Source organism: Balaenoptera musculus, chromosome 11 (genome assembly GCF_009873245.2).
Source record: "Balaenoptera musculus isolate JJ_BM4_2016_0621 chromosome 11, mBalMus1.pri.v3, whole genome shotgun sequence".
In the NCBI taxonomy this organism is placed as follows: Eukaryota; Metazoa; Chordata; class Mammalia; order Artiodactyla; family Balaenopteridae; genus Balaenoptera; species Balaenoptera musculus.
Window position 1 is genome coordinate 52378086 of NC_045795.1, and position 18476 is coordinate 52396561.

Genomic DNA, 18476 nt, shown 5'->3' on the forward strand with positions numbered 1-18476 from the left:
CGGGGCCTGCAGCCTGGGACACACAGGTCCTCTAGAAGGATGTGGAGGTCGCGGAGGGAGAGACGGGGGCCGCCCAGGTGGGTGTCTATGTTCCTGCTGTGTTTTGGCAGTTTTCACACCAGCATCAGAGTGAGGGTGGGGACTTGCTTCAAAGAGCAGAGGGGATCCTACAAGCTGCAAAGACGACTTCCGTGAGTAGGAGAAGCTGCTTCCACCACAAAACTGAGAGGGAGGAGAAAGTCCTCAAGAATAGGGACCAGGTGCAGGTGTGTCTGCACAGCCTCTAGGCAGGAGCTAGGATTTGCTCACAGGTGGGACTTAGCAGTTGGATGCATAGATGGAACCTTCTGTTACACAGAAAGAGAGCAAAGGAGGGGAGATCTCACACACATGACAGAGCAAGTGGGGAGAGAGAGAATACGTGGGAGAGGATGGGGGGAAGGAAGGAAGAACGAAGAAGGAAGGGAGGGAGGGAGAAGTATAAAAATTGCTCCCGGGCTTCCCTGGTGGCACAGTGGTTGAGAGTCTGCCTGCCAATGCAGGGGACACGGGTTCGAGCCCTGGTCTGGGAAGATCCCACGTGCCGCGGAGCAGCTGGGCCCGTGAGCCACAGTTACTGAGCCCGCGCGTCTGGAGCCTGTGCTCCGCAACAAGAGAGGCCGCGATAGTGAGAGGCCCGCGCACCGCGATGAAGAGTGGCCCCCACTTACCACAACTAGAGAAAGCCCTCGCACAGAAACGAAGACCTAACACAGCCATAAATAAATAAATAAATAAATACTTCAAAAAAAAAATTGCTCCCACAGTGGCCCAAATGTATTGGGGGACACCCTGGAGGAGGCCCAGTCCTGGCTGCCACCTGCAGCCCTGACCCAGCTGCAGAACTACTCAGTTCTCACCTGGTTAACCCCAGGTGTCTCCTCAATGTCAGCCTCCTACCTGGGTTCAAACCTTACTCCTGCCACTTACTGGCTGTGTGACCTTGGGCAGCTCCGCACTCACTCTGGTACTCGGGGACAGTGAGGGCGGGAGGAAGCAGTGCCTGGCCCGTGGTCAGCACGGTGTGGCAGCACCCCTCACACCAGCACAGTGAAAAGACCTTGGCCTCCACAGGCCCACGAAAGGAGGCCAGTGATGGAAAGCCACCTGTCTGTTGGGATAAGTCATTTAGAAAAAGGGTGGCAGTTTCACAATTCTCAGAATTATTTTACTCTTGTTTTTACCACGGGATATGCTATCTCGATCCATCCTGAAGGTGCACGCAATGACAGCCTCACCAGGTTTTATCAGTTGACGATCTGGCAGCACCCGGTTTCCGCAGTATTAGAGAACAGCAGAACTTGACTTTTGCGGTCGAGGGGGAACGATGGGCTCCAAGGGGGAGTGCGAGAGGGCTCGGTGAGTAGCACACAAGGGCCTGGCCTGGGCTCCACGGGCTCCACACTGCATCCCAGCCACGGCCATGCTGAGGGTCAGTCCCTTCTAAGATGCTACCCCTCACATCCCTCGTGCTGCACCGGGCACGTCCACCTGGAAGCTGGGGACCGGGTCCTGAGCCCCCCCGTGCTGGTTATGGGGACCTGGGAGCCCAGGGTGGAAATAGGCTCCCCTGGCTCCCTCCAGGGTTGGGGGATGCAACTCACCCGGGCAAGGAGACAGGGTGCAGCGAGCAGGGGCCCTGGGAGCAGAACGCTCCCCGAGCAAGGAGCAACTTGCTGGACACTGGAAGGTGGAAGGGGAGCCGGGGCACTGCTGGGGGTTTTCACGGTTAAACGAGGAACTGACAGAACCAGGCACCTGTGGGCTCAGCTCAGCCTTGGTCCACCCACTACTCCAGGTCCAGCTCGTCCTCCTAGGCACTGCCCTGCCAACCAGCGGCACAGTAACTGCACAGACAACAGCCCCAAAGACCTCCCGTGAGCTTCCCAGGGTACCACTTGCTTCTGGGAGTCCCCAGAGAAGCCGACTGGACCAAATCGGGAGGGTAATGAGCGTTTCTGCCTTTGATTGTCTGGTCCTTCTTCCAACTTTCACTTCTCCAGCTGCCCCCATGTTTCTGGAAGGTCCAACTCCCACTAGCGAACACTCGTGGTGGCCCCACTTCCCAGACTACTCTGTGACCGATGGATGTATCCCCCAATTGTCACTCCTAGCTGCGCATCAAAGGTGATACAATATTTCTCCTGATTCTCCTTAATTTGCACGATCTGTTCTAGTTATTCTTTTCTCCCCCAAATTATCACCTGTGGCCTATTTTAAGCCTTCAGCTCCCAAGTGGACTCTCTTTTATTGGCTGCGCCGCGGCGTGCGGGATCTTAGTTCCCTGACCAGGGATCAATTTCGTGCCCCGTGCAGTGAAAGCGTGGAGTCTTAATCACTGGACTGCCAGGGAAGTCCCTGGACTCTGTCTTTTAACTTTTGCCCAAGTGACTCCAACACGTGGGCATCCTGCCTGGCACCTTCCCTCCAACTTTCCCAAAACCCAGGGTTACATTGTCTTTGGTTTTGGTTAATTCTCCAAAGCTATGAAAGTCTTCAGGACAAACTTCCCCTCTACTCTCAGTCCTTAACAGAATGGACATTCGATGAAGCCTGTGATGGTTTGGTTGCCCTTCCAAGAGAGAGGAATGAAGGATTGGGAAAGCACAGGCAGAAACCTTGCACATCTGTCTTCTTTCTTTGAACCCTGCCAGTCACCATATGAACAAGCCAGGGCTGGCTTGGTGGATGATGAGAGAGATGTGGACCAATCTCTGTGGCCTCAGCAGGCAGACAGCCAGCCCCCCGGGAGGAGGGCCTCCTCGCTGACTAGAAGGCCCTGCCCAGCTGAGACCAGCAGAAGAACCACCACCCAGTCTGCCAACACTCCAAATCAGGACCTAAATAAATGGTTTTGGTTTGAAACCACTAAGTTTGGGGTGGTATGTTAAGCAGCAAAAGCTAACTGATATGCATCTCCATGGCCTCAAGGTACAGTAGCATGCTGCTTTTTAGTAAAGTAAATGATGTCATTGAACCCGATTTAACAAGAGTAGGATCATCCTCTACTAGTCAGTTCCTCTTTCACTAATCAGTCACCAAACCCTGTTAGGGCTGCCTCTGTCGTGTCTGGGCCTCTCTCAGGGTTGTTGTTAAGAGACAGTGAGAGGACACAGGTGAGCACTCAGCACAGCGGCTGGTGTGCAGGGAGTGCTCCATGATGAGGCTGTTCCCACAGCTGGGCCCCCTCTCCATCCCCCCACCCCCCCACCGCTGCACTGAAGTCCAGCTTCCTTCCTTGTCCTTGGACCACTTCTCCTGCAGAAGAGCAGGTTTCAGGGGAATGAGGAGGAAGGGTCTGTCTTCTATGTATCGGGTGGGAGGTGCCTCTGAGGCCTCCGGTAGCTGGTCCACCCTGCTGCTTGGATGTGGTGTTCCCGGTCCTCAAAAGTGGTGAGTTGGAGCTGAAAATTTGGGTGTCACCAGCACGTCTGTGAGGATGACCTCCCGTGAAAATGTAAGAAGAGGGCCCAGGATCAAGTCCTGAGAACTGAAACACAGACACAGAAAGAGAAGGCTGAGGAGGAATGAAGACGGGGAGGGAAATCAGAAGTTTGGTCACAGACGTCAGGAGAGCTTCAAGGGAGGAAGTGGTTACCTATGTCAGACGTTACTTGCCAAGAGGTTAAGTGAGAAATGTCTGGGGTGTCACTATGTGAGTGTCGGTGGCCTCGGCGGGGACAGTTTCCGAGGAGTGTGGGAGCAGAGTTCCTCCCCATCGTCCTCCACTCAGAGTCAGTTCTACAGGTTGGGTCCTTTCCTAACAGCCCCAAACCTGGGACAGGCCCCGAAAGCACACCTTTAACTTACATTGTACCCCACCTCCCCATTTGTACAGAATTATCCGTATAGACTCAAGACTGACAGGTCTTCTAGAGGATCCCATCAGGTCTGGAAACAGAGATGACAATATTCCATTGTACTGAGTGCAGCTTTCCTTTTTTGCTGTGTTGCAGGCTTTGGTGGCCAAGAGCAGACAGCTCCTCTTGGATGAACAGGAAGTACTTGCGACTGAACATGCCCAACACAGGGCCTCCGGTCCCCTCCTGTGCTCCTCAGTTGCCCCTCTCAGAGGCTGACAGCTCCATCCCTCCAGTCGTGTAGGCTCCAAACTCTGGAATCCTGCTTCTGAACAACCAGCTGTAAGCTGGGGGTTCCCACGCACCCCTCCTCAGGTTCAATAGTTTGCTAGAATGGCTCACAGAACACAGAAAAACATTTTACTGATATTTATGGACTTATTATAAAGGCTACAACTCAGGAATGGCCAGATGGAAAAGATTCACAGGGCAAGGTAGGAGGGTGGCTGAGCTCCCAGCCCTCTCCAGGTGTACCTCCCACCCAGGTGTACCACCAGCACTTGAATGTTTTCACCAACCCAGAAGCTCCCCGAATCCTGTTGTTCTAGAGTTTTTATAGAATTTCATCTCCAGGGCTTCCCTGGTGGCGCAGTGGTTGGGAATCCGCCTGCCAAGGCAGGGAACGCGGGTTCGAGCCCTGGTCCGGGAAGATCCCACGTGCCGCGGAGCAACTGAGCCCGTGCGCCACAACTGCTGGGCCTGTGCTCTAGAGCCCGCGAGCCACAACTACTGAGCCCACGTGCTGCAACTACTGAAGCCCGCACGCCTAGAGCCCGTGCTCTGCACTAAGAGAAGCCACCGCAATGAGAGGCCCGCGCACCGCAGCGAGGAGTGGCCCCTGCTCCCTGCAACTAGAGAACGCCCGCGTGCAGCAACGGGGACCCAACACAGCCAAAAATAAATAAATAAAATAAATAAATTTATAAAAAAAAAAAAAGAATTCCATCTCCAGTCCCCCACCTTGGCTTTAGAGGTTGGGGGTGGGGCGGAAAGTTCCAACCCTCTAATCACATCATCTTTCTGGTGACCAGGCCTCCGGATAAGACTGGTCACCAGAAAGACCAATTGATTAGAGAGCTGGAAATTTCAAAGGCAAGATGCAAAAAAAGAGTCTCAAAATAGAAGGGATTTCTGTCAGCCCTTTGTTATAAATTCTTTTATTTCGTGATTTTTTTTACATCTTCAAAGAGGGAATGTTTGCCTTTAAAGAATAAAGTTGCTTTTTGTCCGTATTCTATGTTGATTCTTAACATTCAAAGCTTAATTCTGGTAGAGGAAAAGCGGGAAGTTATCCCACCCCTCTCACTGCCAGGCTTTGCTAGGCACCCAGACGTACTGCGAGTGGTAAAAAAATGCAGGAAGGCTACACAGGATATTCATGTGAGATTATCCACACGCATCTGAAGGAGAGATAAACAGCACACACGTCACTGCAGCGGCAGAGCACGACATTTCAGGTCTGGCCCATCTGACCCAGCTGGAGCACTGAAGAACAGTGCCTCCTGCGGGGAGTTTGCATCAGACGAGAGTTCTGTGCGGACAAAGCGCTGGCCTGTGTCTCTGGGATAGAGCAAAACATGCCTGACCACTTCCCACTGAAATCCCAGTTGACATTCGGGCATTTAACCAGAAAGCCACATCTGACTTAAGTAAGGCCGAGTAATCAGAAGTGATTTTTTAAATCTCCTGAATCACCCTTATCAGTGACTTCATTCACTCCATCAAGGTAGTTTCTCTACAGCAAGTGAATAGCATAAGTCAAGAGGCTGGGACAGGGGCCTGACAGGGCCTCCCTGCTGGAGGTGGATGGAGCGGGGTTAGTGCCTGGAGGCAGAGTCTTGGAAACGGCCCAGGCTTCAGGTAGTCCATCCCCAACGCACCCCCAGATCTGCCAAAGTGCTCATTCTCCCAAAGTCAGAACTCCATGCCCTGTTGGGGGTGGGATCTGTCTGTCCTGCATCTGCTGATCATTCAGAACCTCAGGAGCTGGCCCGGGACTGTCCTTGGCAACAGGGACCACTGCTCGCTGGAAAATAACAGAAAACACACATGCTCTGTCCTATGTATGATACACCTATGTCCTCTGACCTTCAGACCTGTGCAACCCAGGTCCACAAAGCCTGTGGATGGGCCTTCTTGCAGGTGTGTGTGTAAAGCTTTACTGAGTTATAATTCACATACCATACAATTCCCTCATTTCAATGTACAATTCAGTGGTTATTAGTTTACTGCAGAGCTACCCAAGTATCACTCCGAAGAGAAACCCTGCACTCTTTAGTATTTACTCCCCATCTCCCCCCAATACCCCCTTCCCCTTGTTCTAGGCAACCACTAATCTTTCCATGTCTAGAGATCTGCCTGTTCTGGACATTTCTTTTTTTTCTTTTTTCTATTTTTTTTTTTCCGGTTGTGTTGTGCGGCATGCGGGATCTTAGTTCCGCGGCCAGGGATGGAACCCGTGCCCCCTGCAGTGGAAGCTTGGAGTCCTAACCACTGAACCGCCAGGAAAGTCCCTGTTCTGGACATTTCATATACATGGAATCGTACTGTTATGTATGGTTTGTGACTAGCTTCTTTCACTGAACATGTTTTCAAGGCTCATCCATGTTGTAACATGGATGAGTACTTCATTTATTTATTTATTTATTTTCATTTATTTTTATTGCCAAATAATTTTCCATTGTGTGAGAAGACCAGATTTTGTTTATGCATTCATTAGCTGATGGGCATTTGGGTTTTTCGACCTTTTGGTTGATTTTGGATAATTTTGGATACTACTGCTGTGAACAATTTGTGTACTCGTTTTTGATCGGACATATAAATTAGATGGGCTTCTGGGGTTCCAAACCCCTTGACACATTCATAAATATTGTGTGTACACGTACTTTTCAAGCATGACGGTGCAGAAAATCCATCAGACTGACTAAGCAAGTAAAGAGCTTCTGCCTGGATAATTAGCACAATCTCCCAGCTGGCCTTCGGGGCCCCGTACATGCTGCCTGCCTCTTCGTGTGGGCCTTCAAGTCAGACAGACCCGGGGCTGGGGAGCCTTTCCACCACCATGTCTGTACCTCACACACGTTGCTGAGGTCTCTGAGCCTCTACCTGCTCATCTGCAAACTGGAGACACTATCAGGACATCCTACCACAGGGGCCTCCTTTGATGATTATGAAGATAGTGTCTCTTAGGTGCCGAGCAAAACTCCTGGGTGTGACACTTCTATGACCTGGCCAAGGCAAAACCCCTTGACCTCAAAAACATCCTATGCTTCTCCATTTCTTCATTTTTGCATCTACTATTCTTTCACCTGAAATTCCCTCCCTGACAAAGCCTCCGATTCCGATGAAGCACCATCCATCCTTCAGGTGTGTTTCAAGCTCCATCTGAGCCCCCTAGCCTTGTTCATAACCCCTGTGACAGATAATGTTCTCTTTCTACTTTGCATTTCCTGAAGGTTGTTTCTCTTAAGGCACTAAACTGACACCACCTGGTGAGCAATGGTTTGTGCTGGGTCTTCTCATTGGCCTTGGCCCTGTACCCAGAGCACCAGCCAAGCCCCTCTCCACCAACAGGACCACCCAAGGGCCTACACTCCTCGCACGTGCTTTCTTTCAAGGGACCCAGCAACACAGGCAATTCCCCCTTTCCACCTGAAAGCAGTTACAGAGCAGCCAGGCCTAGGGAGGACACAGAATAAACTGGGCACTTAAAGAAATGCCCCTCGTGAAACTTATGACTCAGTGGGTGAAACCAGGGTGCCAGCCTGAGTGATGAAGCGTCACGGAGCTGAGTCCAGGCGGGGCACGAGGTGGATCAAGGGGGACTAAGGGTCTAGGAAGGTTTCAGAGAGGAGTTAATGCCAGTCCTGACGTCGTGAACCCGGTGGGCAGAGGGAGGGAATGAAAAAGCATGAACAGAGGACACCAAGAGGGAAAAGGGGGGAAGGACCGGGGGTGGGCAGGGAGCAAGAGAACAAGAACGAGCCTGCTTGTGCTCCAGTGGGAAGATCCGGGGAGGGCTTTGTTTTGTTTCTGGGTCGCAGAGGCCCTGGATATCGCTTCTGGGCTGCAACACGGGAGTTGGCAGAGAAGACAGAAAGGCTGACAAAATGCAGGAGGAGAAAGAGAACAGGATCTCGGCCTGGAGGAAAGAGGTGGGAGGGGGATTTGGAGCTTAGACTTCCTCCTAGAGGCCACTGGGCAGGAAGCGAGGGTGGAGGCGGAGAGGTAAGTCTGACAGGAAGCTGAGGAACAAAGGAGCTCCACCTGATAGTGTCAAGGAGGGTGAGTCCTCAGCGGAGGGGGTGGGGAAGAGGAAGGTGGTTTAAGGCGGATGATGAGGGTCATAAAGGCCAGCTGGGGACAGGGAAGAGAGAGGCCCAGGACTGCTGGGCAACTTGGGACCTCCAGAGTTTGGAGACAGTGAGGGGAACGTGGCCCCCTGACAAATGTGCCAGAGTGGCTCCCCCAGGGCTGCTCAGTTACTGGTGAACCAGCAGAGGCCAATGGTGGACCCACTCCCAGTGGAGGATGATCAAGGGGACAGAGTGGAAGGGCAAGGGGGTCAGTGCATTGATGGCCCTTAAAAAAATGGTGATGATGTCTAGGCAGGATAGGGAAGAACTGCGGCCTTAATGGTGGAGCTTCAGGTCATCCATAAGATCCAAGAGTAGGCTTGGGAGGCATGAGAGTTCGAGGGATAGAAATATGTGGCCAGAGAGAGGATGGTAGAGCTTAAAATTCCGGAGGTATATTCATCAAGAAATACAATATGCTTGGGCCATAAGCCAAGTCTCAATAAACTTAAGAAGATTTTGCAACCATCACCACAATTTAATTTTGGGACATTTCTGTCACCCCAAAAAGAAATCCCATACCCATTTGCAGTCATTCTCTATTCCCACCCTCAGTCCTAGGTGACCATTCACTTACTTTCTGTCTCTACAGATTTGCCTTTTCTGAACGATTTACGCAAATGGGATCATACAATATGTGGCCTTCTATGACTGGCTTCTTTTACTTAGCATAATGTTTTCCAGGTTCATCCATGTTGTAGCCTGTATCAGTAGTCTGCTCCTTGTTACTGTGGAATACCATTCCATTGTATGGATATTGCAGAGTTTATTTATCCATTCATCAGTTGATGGACATTTTGAATTACTTCCAATTCTTGGTTATTTTGATAATGCTACTATGAATATTTGCATGTAAGTCTTTGTATGCACATATGTTTTATGTCTCTACCTAGGAGTAGAATTGATGAATCCTATGGTAATTTTATATTTAACCCTTGAAGAAACTGCCAAACTGTGTTCCAAAGTGTTTGTACCATTTTACATTTCCACTAGCAATGTAGGAGATTTCCCATTTCTCTACATCCTTGCCAACATTTGTTCTTGTCCATCTTTTATTATTATAGCAATTCTAGTGGGTATAAAGTGGTATTTCATTGTGGTTGATTTGTACTCCCTTAATGATGTTGAATATTAAGCATCTTTTCATGTACTTATCAGCCATTTGTATATCTTCTTTGGTGAACTATCCATGCAAGTCATTTGCCCATTTTTTGATTGGGTTGGTTGTCTTCCTATTATTGTGTTATACGAATTTTTATATATTCTAAAATCAAGTCCTTTGTCAGATATATGGTTTGAAAACATTTTCTGCCAGTCTGTGGCTTGGATTTTCATTTTCTTAATAATGTTTTTTGAAGGGAAAACATTTTCAATTTTGATGAAGTCCAATTTATCCATTTTTTCCTTTAAGGATCATGTATTAGGTGTCAAATATAAGACATCTTTGCCTCACCCAAGATCATAAAGATTTTTCTCCTTCTTCCAGAAGTTTTATAGAGGAATTAAATTAGAAATCAAAATTAAGATATGCTTTAAAAAACGCACAAATATATGAAAATTAAACAACACACTTCTAAATAATCCATGGTTCAAAGAAGAGATAATAAGGGAAATTAGAAAATATTTCAAACAGAATGATAATGAAAATGTATGTCCATAAACATGTAAAAAGCAAACATTATAAAAGGGCATTTATGAAACACATGCCATGTGCATCGTCTCTTCCAGTTTTTTTTCCAGTATTTTTTTCCTCTTCTCCTTCAGAGTCAAACTTCTCAAGAATGTTTATCTTCAAGTATCCGTATTTATTCATGTGTTCATGTCCTCCCCCTACACTCCTCAGTAGAAGGCCATCTGGCTTGCAATGCTTCACTCTGCTGGCTTAGCCCTTACTGAGGGTCCCCGTGACCCCCTGGTGCTAAATCCAGCAGAGATGCTTCTGTCTTCATCTCACTTGTCCTCTTGGCAGCATAAATGTTGTTCTCCTCTCATTTTTTGGTCTCTCCTCCTCACTTTCTGTCATGTTTGTGTCTCTCAAAGATCAGCCTGAGGTCTTCCTTTCTTCCTTCTTCATCCTCTCTCCTTAGAGGACCTCGTCTATCCCATGTCTTCCACAACCATCCACACACAAATGATCTCATATGTATGTTCCCAGCCCAGATCCCTCCTCTGAATCCCCACCCATAAATCCAACAGCCTCCTTGTGTACCTTCTTTCCACTGTTCTCCAAGGAATTTCTAACTCAGCTGTCCACATCCAGACTCATGATTTTGCTCTTCCAGCCCAAGTCCTCTTCTGAAATTTCTTCTTTCAGTAAATGGTACCATCTACCCAGCTGCAAGCCTGGAACCTCAGAGTCATCTGATACGTCCTTCTCTTTAAATCCCTATATCCAATCTGTCATTACATCTTATTGATTTAACTTTATTCTTTTTTTTTGGCTGCACCATGTGGCTTGCAGGATCTTAGCTCCCCAACCAGGGACTGAACCCACGCCCTTGGCAGTGAAAGTGCGGAGTCCTAACCCTGGACCACCAGGGAATTCCCGATTTAACTTCAAACATCTCTCCTATAGTTGATGTCATCTCTATTTTGGCTCCCACCATCCCAGTCTCTCAATGAAACTATGGTCCAGCCTCCTAGACAGTTTCTCTGAATCCACATGTACCCTCAACCAACCCATCCTGGGGTCACAGAGGCTCATCACATCACAATCGTGCCATGTCTCTCTGCTGCTTCAGTGACTCTCAACAGAAAGACCAAACCTTAATATGGTTTAATTGGCCTGTCCTGATCTGGTCTCTACCCACTTTCTAGCCTCTTCTCTGAACCACACTCCCTTTTCTCTGTGTTCCACACATTTCAGTCCTTTATCAGTTCCTCACACTGGCCACTTTCCCCTCTAACCACATGGCCTTTGCACATGCTGTCTCCTCTGCCTGGAGCATGTTTCCCTCCCCTTTCTGCCACGTTAATTCCTATTCAACACTCCTATCTCTGTCAAGCATCATGTCCACAGGTAAGGCTTCCCTGACCTCCCTGACAAGGTCAAATGCCCAATTATTATCAACCTCCATATCTCTTCTTAGCACCCATTGCAGCTGCAGTTCTATCATTTAATTTGGGTGATTATATGATTTGGTTTGGCTGCCCCAACAAGACTTTAAGTTCCATGAGGGCACGAACCATATCTGGTTTTTTTTTTTAAAGATTTTTTTTTCCTGAGCCCTGTTTTTTTTTTTTTTTTTAAAAGATGACATCTTTTTTAAAAAAAATTACTTATTATTTTTATTTTTGGCTGTGTTGGGTCTTCGTTTCTGTGCGAGGGCTTTCTCTAGTTGCAGCAAGTGGGGGTCCCTCCTCATCGCGATGCACAGGCCTCTCACCATCGTGGTCTCTCTTGTTGCGGAGCACAGGCTCCAGACGCGTAGGCTCAGTAATTGTGGCTCACGGGCCTAGTTGCTCCGCAGCATGTGGGATCCTTCCAGACCAGGGCTCAAACCCCTGTCCCCTGCGTTGGCAGGCAGATTCTCAACCACTGCGCCACCAGGGAAGCCCCCCATATCTGGTTTTATTCATTATTGTATCCTTAGCACCTGGCACAAAGTTTGGGCACACAGTAGTGAAATGGAGCAAGACACTATGGTCCTTCCCCACCATGTCCTCGGCCTGCCTTTTGTCTCTAGAAAAATTTTAGCCAAAGGATAAGGTTAATCAGAGAAGTGAGAAAAATACAGAAGCAAAGGAAAACAATCAAATAGGACAAAACAATAATAGTTTAGTCATTAAGCAAAATCAAGGACCTTTAGTTTGGGATTTCCCTGGTGGTCCAACGGTAAAGAATCTGCCTTACAATGCAGGGGACGCAGGTTCGATATCTGGTCAGGGAACTAAAATCTCACATGCCACAGGGCAAATAAGCCCACGCGCCACAACTACTGAGCTCACTTGCCTCAACTAGAGAGCCTGTGTGCCGCAAACTACGGAGCCCACGTGCCTTGGAGCCTGCGCGCCACAACTAGACAGAAGCCCACGTGCAGCAAGGAAGAGCCTGCGCGCCGCAACTAAGACCCAACACAAGCCAAAAATAAATTAAAAAATAATAAATAAATCTTAAAAAAATGTTTAAAAAGAAGGACCTTTAGTTCCTCCTCAAGGGCTATAGATAATATTCTAAGCCATGTCCTGTGAGTTGTCTTATAGATACTGAAATCCCCACCAGGTGGAAGAAGTTAACTACATGAGGACCAGACTGTAGCCATCACATAAGCTGCCACAATTCAGAGAATTGGCCTCAAGGAAATGGTAACAAACTGACCCTGGAGCTGAAGATTAACTGTACTTAAAACAATCAAGATGATGGTGGTCAGACCACCACAGGACCAATTTCAAGATGACTGTCAGAGCTGACTGTGCTGTTTCTATATGTAGCCCCCTCTGTCCACTTATAAAAGCTCTTGCCCCCTGATTGTCAGTTGGAGTGTGGGGGAAGTCGGCTTTGGACAGGAGTCTGCCCTCCCCACCACTTGCCAGCCTTGTAAATAGAGCAAACTTTCCTTTCCACCAACCTTGCCTCTTTATTGGCTTTTGAGCAGTGAGCAGCTGGACCCACTTTTGCTAACAGATTTTGGCTCCCAATGTGAAGCTGCACTCTCACAGTATCTGGCTCCTTGGGGTTTTCTCCAGCATAGCTGCCACCATGACGATGCACCGGGATGGCTGCAAGGAGCCCACTGCTCATGGTTTGCTGGCCCTGAGAGTGGGATTTGGGGGCGTTCCTAGCAGCTGCCAAAACCATTTGTTTCGGGGATCCTCCCTGTTTCTCCCCTGCTCACCGCTGGCTGCCAACGTATGCTTTTCACTGGTGGAACAGAAAGATGCCTCTGGACGAGCTGATGAGCTCCAAGACCAAGGTAAGTTCACTGGTGTGCACCTGGGCAAACTTCTCTTTGAGCATGAGGTGCTATTTGGGCATTTTGCCAATTGGTTCTGATGTGTGTCTGATGTTGAGAACCATTTGTGAGCACTGAGTGTCATTTGGGCATTTTGCCAATTGGTTCTGACGTGCGTTTACCATTGAAGACCGTTTGTGTTGGGAAGTGTTTGTTTGGGACTCCGTATTGGTCATTCTCTCAGAGGATCTGTGACAGTTCTGTCTTCTGGTGTGTGAGTGTATATTCTATTTGTGTATTTGGTATTCTTGTTGCCTTTTGTAAAATGAGAAATTCAGGTTCAGTTCATTAGAAAGATTTTAGCTATGACACTATGACTAAAGAAAAAGAAAGATGATTTCTTAAAACACTGTGTGGCCACCAACAGTATTCTTCAAACTCCGAAAAAAATTGGTTAAGATGAAATTCTGTTGAAATTCCAAAACTGGTTATTTTTGTATATGCAGTTAGAGAAAGCTAGCTTGATAAATACTTTTTTTTTTTTCTCAGGATTCTGACCCTGAGAGAACAAAAATATGCTTAGGAGAAAGTTTGAAGTTAACTCTTAACACATTCTTGAAATACAAACACAGCTCACTTTGCCTGAGACTTCAGCCTTGGGTTAATTAGTAGAACTTCAAGCCAAAAAAAAAAAAAGAAAAAAAAAAAGAGAGGAAAGAGGACTTAGGTGTATTAAACATACATCTGGTACCACATTAAAGAGAAATTGTGCATGAAAAAAATGTATGTTTTTAGAGGTTATGGAATATGTTCTTAAGTTTGCCAATCAGAAAATGCTGGTATAACAGTTCGATTACTTGTTTCTTAGTTTTGTTAAGGTTTTAAAGGGTTAAAAATTGTAATATGTAAAAATGATAAGGGAAACATTTCAGTATGTAAAGCAAGTAGGATGTGTGTTGTTGGCGAGAGAAAATATAAAGAATGGAGATACTTTTGTTTTCTGTTTTTGTTTTTTTTCCTTTGGCCATGCCATGTGGCATGCAGGATCTTAGTTCTCCAACCAGGGATCGAACCTATGCCCCCTGCAGTGGAAGCATGGAGTCCTAATCACTGGACTGCCACCGAATTCCCTGGAGATATCTTTGTTGAGGGATAAAAGGAGAATAATTTTGTCCTAAAGCTGGTTGCTTCTGGATGGGAAAAAAATAAGGGACAAATTAATATGGATACAGAAAGTATCCTTTTTTTTGTAAAAAAAGGTACTTTGAGAAAAGAATTTTGTACGTTGTTAAGATCGATGAAGATTAGATTGAATTTAATTATGTAAATGAATTTTGTTAGTAACAGTAAGCTGGTACAAGGTGGGAATCTGGTTTTCTCTCTGTTAAGAGAGCAAAATTTTCCTGGAATATTGAGCTGCTTTTGAAAACAGATTGTAAGTTTCTTTATCTATCTAATTTTGAGTTTTCCAGAGGGCCCCTGAGGAATCTCAGATAGAAATATTGATAAGACATTTGAAGAATTCTAATGGAAAGCTACTGTTTTTCTTCTAACTATACGTCTGACCCCAATGTTTAGGATGGAAAAAAATGTTTAATGAAGTTGTCACAGAGTATAACTACTAATGATGTGTATCACTGCTGGCTTTAAGTTTACTGCTTAAAGCACATGTACAATGTTCGTGTGATAACTGGGTATAACTGATAAAATGTATAGCCTATAAAATGTTTCCCCATCAATATACTTTTCTGTACTTGTTTGTTATGTCTGATTAGTTTTCCCCCAATGTAGATGACTAGACAAATATATAAACAAAAAGTAGGCCTAGCACTGAGGGACATGAATGGACCCAGAGTAGGCAACTGAGCCACTATGGCAACTTGGAAAAATACATTGATTATCAACGTTTTCTATTTACAATTGAAAGGGGAAAATGATAGAAGAAATTTTCACATATTGAGGTATGGGGAAGTCATTCTGTCTTATACCTGATTTAATTTGAACTTTAGGCTAACCAAACAGCCTGTTTATGGCCTATTAAACATACACTGTACATCCGCTTTAACCATTAAGGAAAAAAATACATTCAGAGAATAGTACAAAAATACATTTTGGGGCTTCCCTGGTGGTGCAGTGGTTAAGAATCTGCCTGCCAATGCAGGGGACATGGGTTTGAGCCCTGGTCTGGGAAGATCCCACATGCCACGGAGCAATTAAGCCCGTGGGTCACAACTACTGAGCCTGTGCTCTAGAGCCTGCGAGCCACAACTACTGAGCCCGCGTGCCACAACTACTGAAGCCTGCACGCTTAGAGCCCGTGCTCTGCCACAAGAGAAGCCACCGCAATGAGAAGCCCGCGCACCACAATGAAGAGTAGCCCCCACTCGCCGCAACTAGAGAAAGCCCGCATGCAGCAACGAAGACCCAACGCAGCCAAAAGTAAATAAATAAAATGAATAAATTTATTTAAAAAGCTGATCTTTAAAAGAAAAATACATTTTGATTATTATCCTCATTGCAATATGTCTACTAATTTTCAAATGTTTGTCCAGGTACTATGACAAGGCAATCAAAGACAGAGGCAATGTTTTCATAATACAAAATATTGATGCTAAGCTTGGAACACGAAATTATTTCCAACTCTGTGTCCATTCCCCAAATTAGGCAGGACTAGGCCCCATTTCAGCAGGAAGTAACCAGAGAAGTTGTCGCCCCATTCCCTCAAAGATTTGGGGGAAATTGGAACAGAAATGGAACTAAAACCAAGTTCCTCTGCCAAGTTTATGATTAACCTCTCTATCCAAAACTTTATTCCCTTTCTTGTTCTATACCTGTCCCTCATCAAGATTGGGGAGTATCAAAGAAAAGGGGGGATTGAAATGGAGCAGGACCCTATTGTCCTTCCCCCTCCATGTCCTCCACCTGCCTTTTGTCTTGTAGAAAAACTTTAGCCAAAGGATAGGTTTAATGAGAGAAGTGGGAAAATACAGAAGCAAAGGAAAACAATCAAATAGGACAAAACATTAATAGTTTAGTCATTAAGCAAAGTCAAGGACTTTAGTTCCTCCTCAAGGGCTATAGATAATATTCTGAGTCATGTTCTGTGAGCTGTCTTATAGATACTGAATCCCCCACCAGGTGGAAGAAGTTAACTACATGAGGACCAGACTGTAGCCATCACATAAGCTGCCACAATTCGGAGAATTGGCCTCAAGGAAATGGTAACAAACCGACCCTGGAGCTGAAGATTAACTGTACTTAAAACAATCAAGATGAAGGTGGTCAGACCACCACAGGACCAATTTCAATATGACTGTCAGGCTGACTGTGCTGTTTCTATATGTAGCCCCCTCCGTCCACCTATAAAAGCTCTTGCCTGCTGATTGGGGGCGGGGGGGAGTCAGCCTTTGGGCAGGAGTCTGTCCTCCCCACCCCCAATTGCTGGCAACCAAAATAAGGCAAACTATCCTTTCCACCAACCTTGCCTCTTTATTGGCTTTAGAGCAGCAAGCAACTGGACCCACTCTTGGTAACAGTGGCCATTAAAATATTTGTTGAATGAATAACTGAGTCATGATAAGGGCATCTAGGATGAAAACAGGACTTGAAGTGGAGAAGACAATGGTGAAAGAACACATGCTGATGTCTTCAAAGAATAAAGGAGAGTGAGCAGGCAGTAAAGTGGCCAAGGGAGAGCTTAGGATCGTACAGACAGTGGTGGATGCCCCCAGGGCACAGGGGCACTTTCACACGGAGGTGGGGGTGTTCTGAGAGTATAGAGTTAGGCACGAACAAGAGAAAACAGGTTCCCCAGAGATTCATCCCTTTGCCTGGGACAGATTTTCTTCAGGATAAAGAAGAAGGGCTCCTCCTAGGCACTTTCCAAGGGGACTATGATTTTTCTTAGAGGCAGGAGGAAGTCTCTAAAGGAAGTTGTCAGTCAATGAAAAAGGGGTAGATGGTGTACCTTCATGCTGACCATTGCATCTTCAAAGATCTGCCATGGTCCTGCTCCTGAGAAATGGGTAAACTTCCAAAGAAAACCCTCCACTCCCAGACTGTCACACAGCATCCCATTAGCAGCTCTTTTTGATTCTCAATCAGAGACTGAAAACCAGACGTCTGAGGCCTGAATTCAAACACTTCCCATGAAGACACATACCTTGGTCCATCCGGAAAACTGGATAAAGGTGTCCTGGGGAAAGTCTGGGATCCCACTGGGAATAGAGAAATTAGCCACATAAAAGGCCGGGAGTGTGTAGTCAGATGCGCTGTGGGCACAGCCGCTGTCATGGCCATCCCAGGTCCCCAGGTGGTTGCATACTGCATCCTCCATGTCCAGTGGGAAGATCTCCCAGTCGGTGAGGATTTTGGAAGCAAGGGTCAGGTTAGAAATAAGACCCTGTAAAGGAGAAACAGAGCAATGAGCTGGGGGTGGGGGTGCAGGGAGGCTTCAAGTGACTCTGTGTTCCAGCCCTGAATTCCTGGGAAAAGCAAACTGGGATATGAAACACAAACAGTACATGCAGACTCAAACGGTGTGTACATCAAATTGACAGATCTGGCTTGAGGCCAGAGCTTTTGATCCCAAATCCCCAATCTTCAGTGTTTGGTTCAGAGACGTTGCTAGAATGGAGGAAATGATGGAATTTGAGGATGAGAGAGTGAGTGGAGGCGGGGGGATGCAAAAGAACATCCAGCCCACTGTAAAAGGATAGAAAGGGCCGTGATGATGATGGGGAGCCTCAGACTCACTTTCTGAAGTTGCTCTATTTGTCCAGCAGGGGCAGGGGCCTGGGGCGTCCACGGCACCAGCCACTGCATCGAAGCCTTTGCTCATGGTTCATCTGGCTTTCTCTTCCCAGCCTTTTTTTAAAAATAATTAATTAATTAATTAATTATTTTTTGGCTGTGTTGGGTCTTCATTGCTGTGCGCAGGCTCTCTCTAGTTGCAGGGAGCGGGGGCTACTTTTCATTGTGGTGCGCGGGCTTCTCATCGTGGTGGCTTCTCTTATTGCAGAGCACGGGCTCTAGGTGCACGGGCTTCAGTAGTTGTGGCATGTGGGCTCAGTAGTTGTGGCTCGCGGGCTCTAGAGTGCAGGCTCAGCAGTTGTGGTGCACGGGTAAGTTGGTCTGCGGCATGTGGGATCTTCCCGGACCAGGGCTCGAACCTGTGTCCCCTGCATTGGCAGGCCGATTCTTAACCACTGTGCCACCAGGGAAGTCCCTCTTCCCAGCCTTTTATGAGGGGAACTTCTCCAACCCAGTGGGATCCCAAATTAGTCGCAGGATACTTCTCAATGCCAAGCCTCAATTGTTCAATTAGTAAT

At 47.1% G+C, this 18476-nt stretch overlaps 1 protein-coding gene across 2 annotated transcripts in view; it reads right to left on the reverse strand.

The window, feature by feature from the left end:
• Positions 1–18476, reverse strand: part of GLB1 (galactosidase beta 1) — a 91357-nt gene that overhangs the window by 5126 nt on the left and 67755 nt on the right. For both annotated transcript variants that reach the window (XM_036868771.1, XM_036868770.1), the window contains exon 15: positions 17309–17548. In XM_036868771.1, the coding sequence (XP_036724666.1) occupies positions 17309–17548 (240 nt within the window). The remainder of the gene's footprint in view (positions 1–17308; positions 17549–18476) is intronic.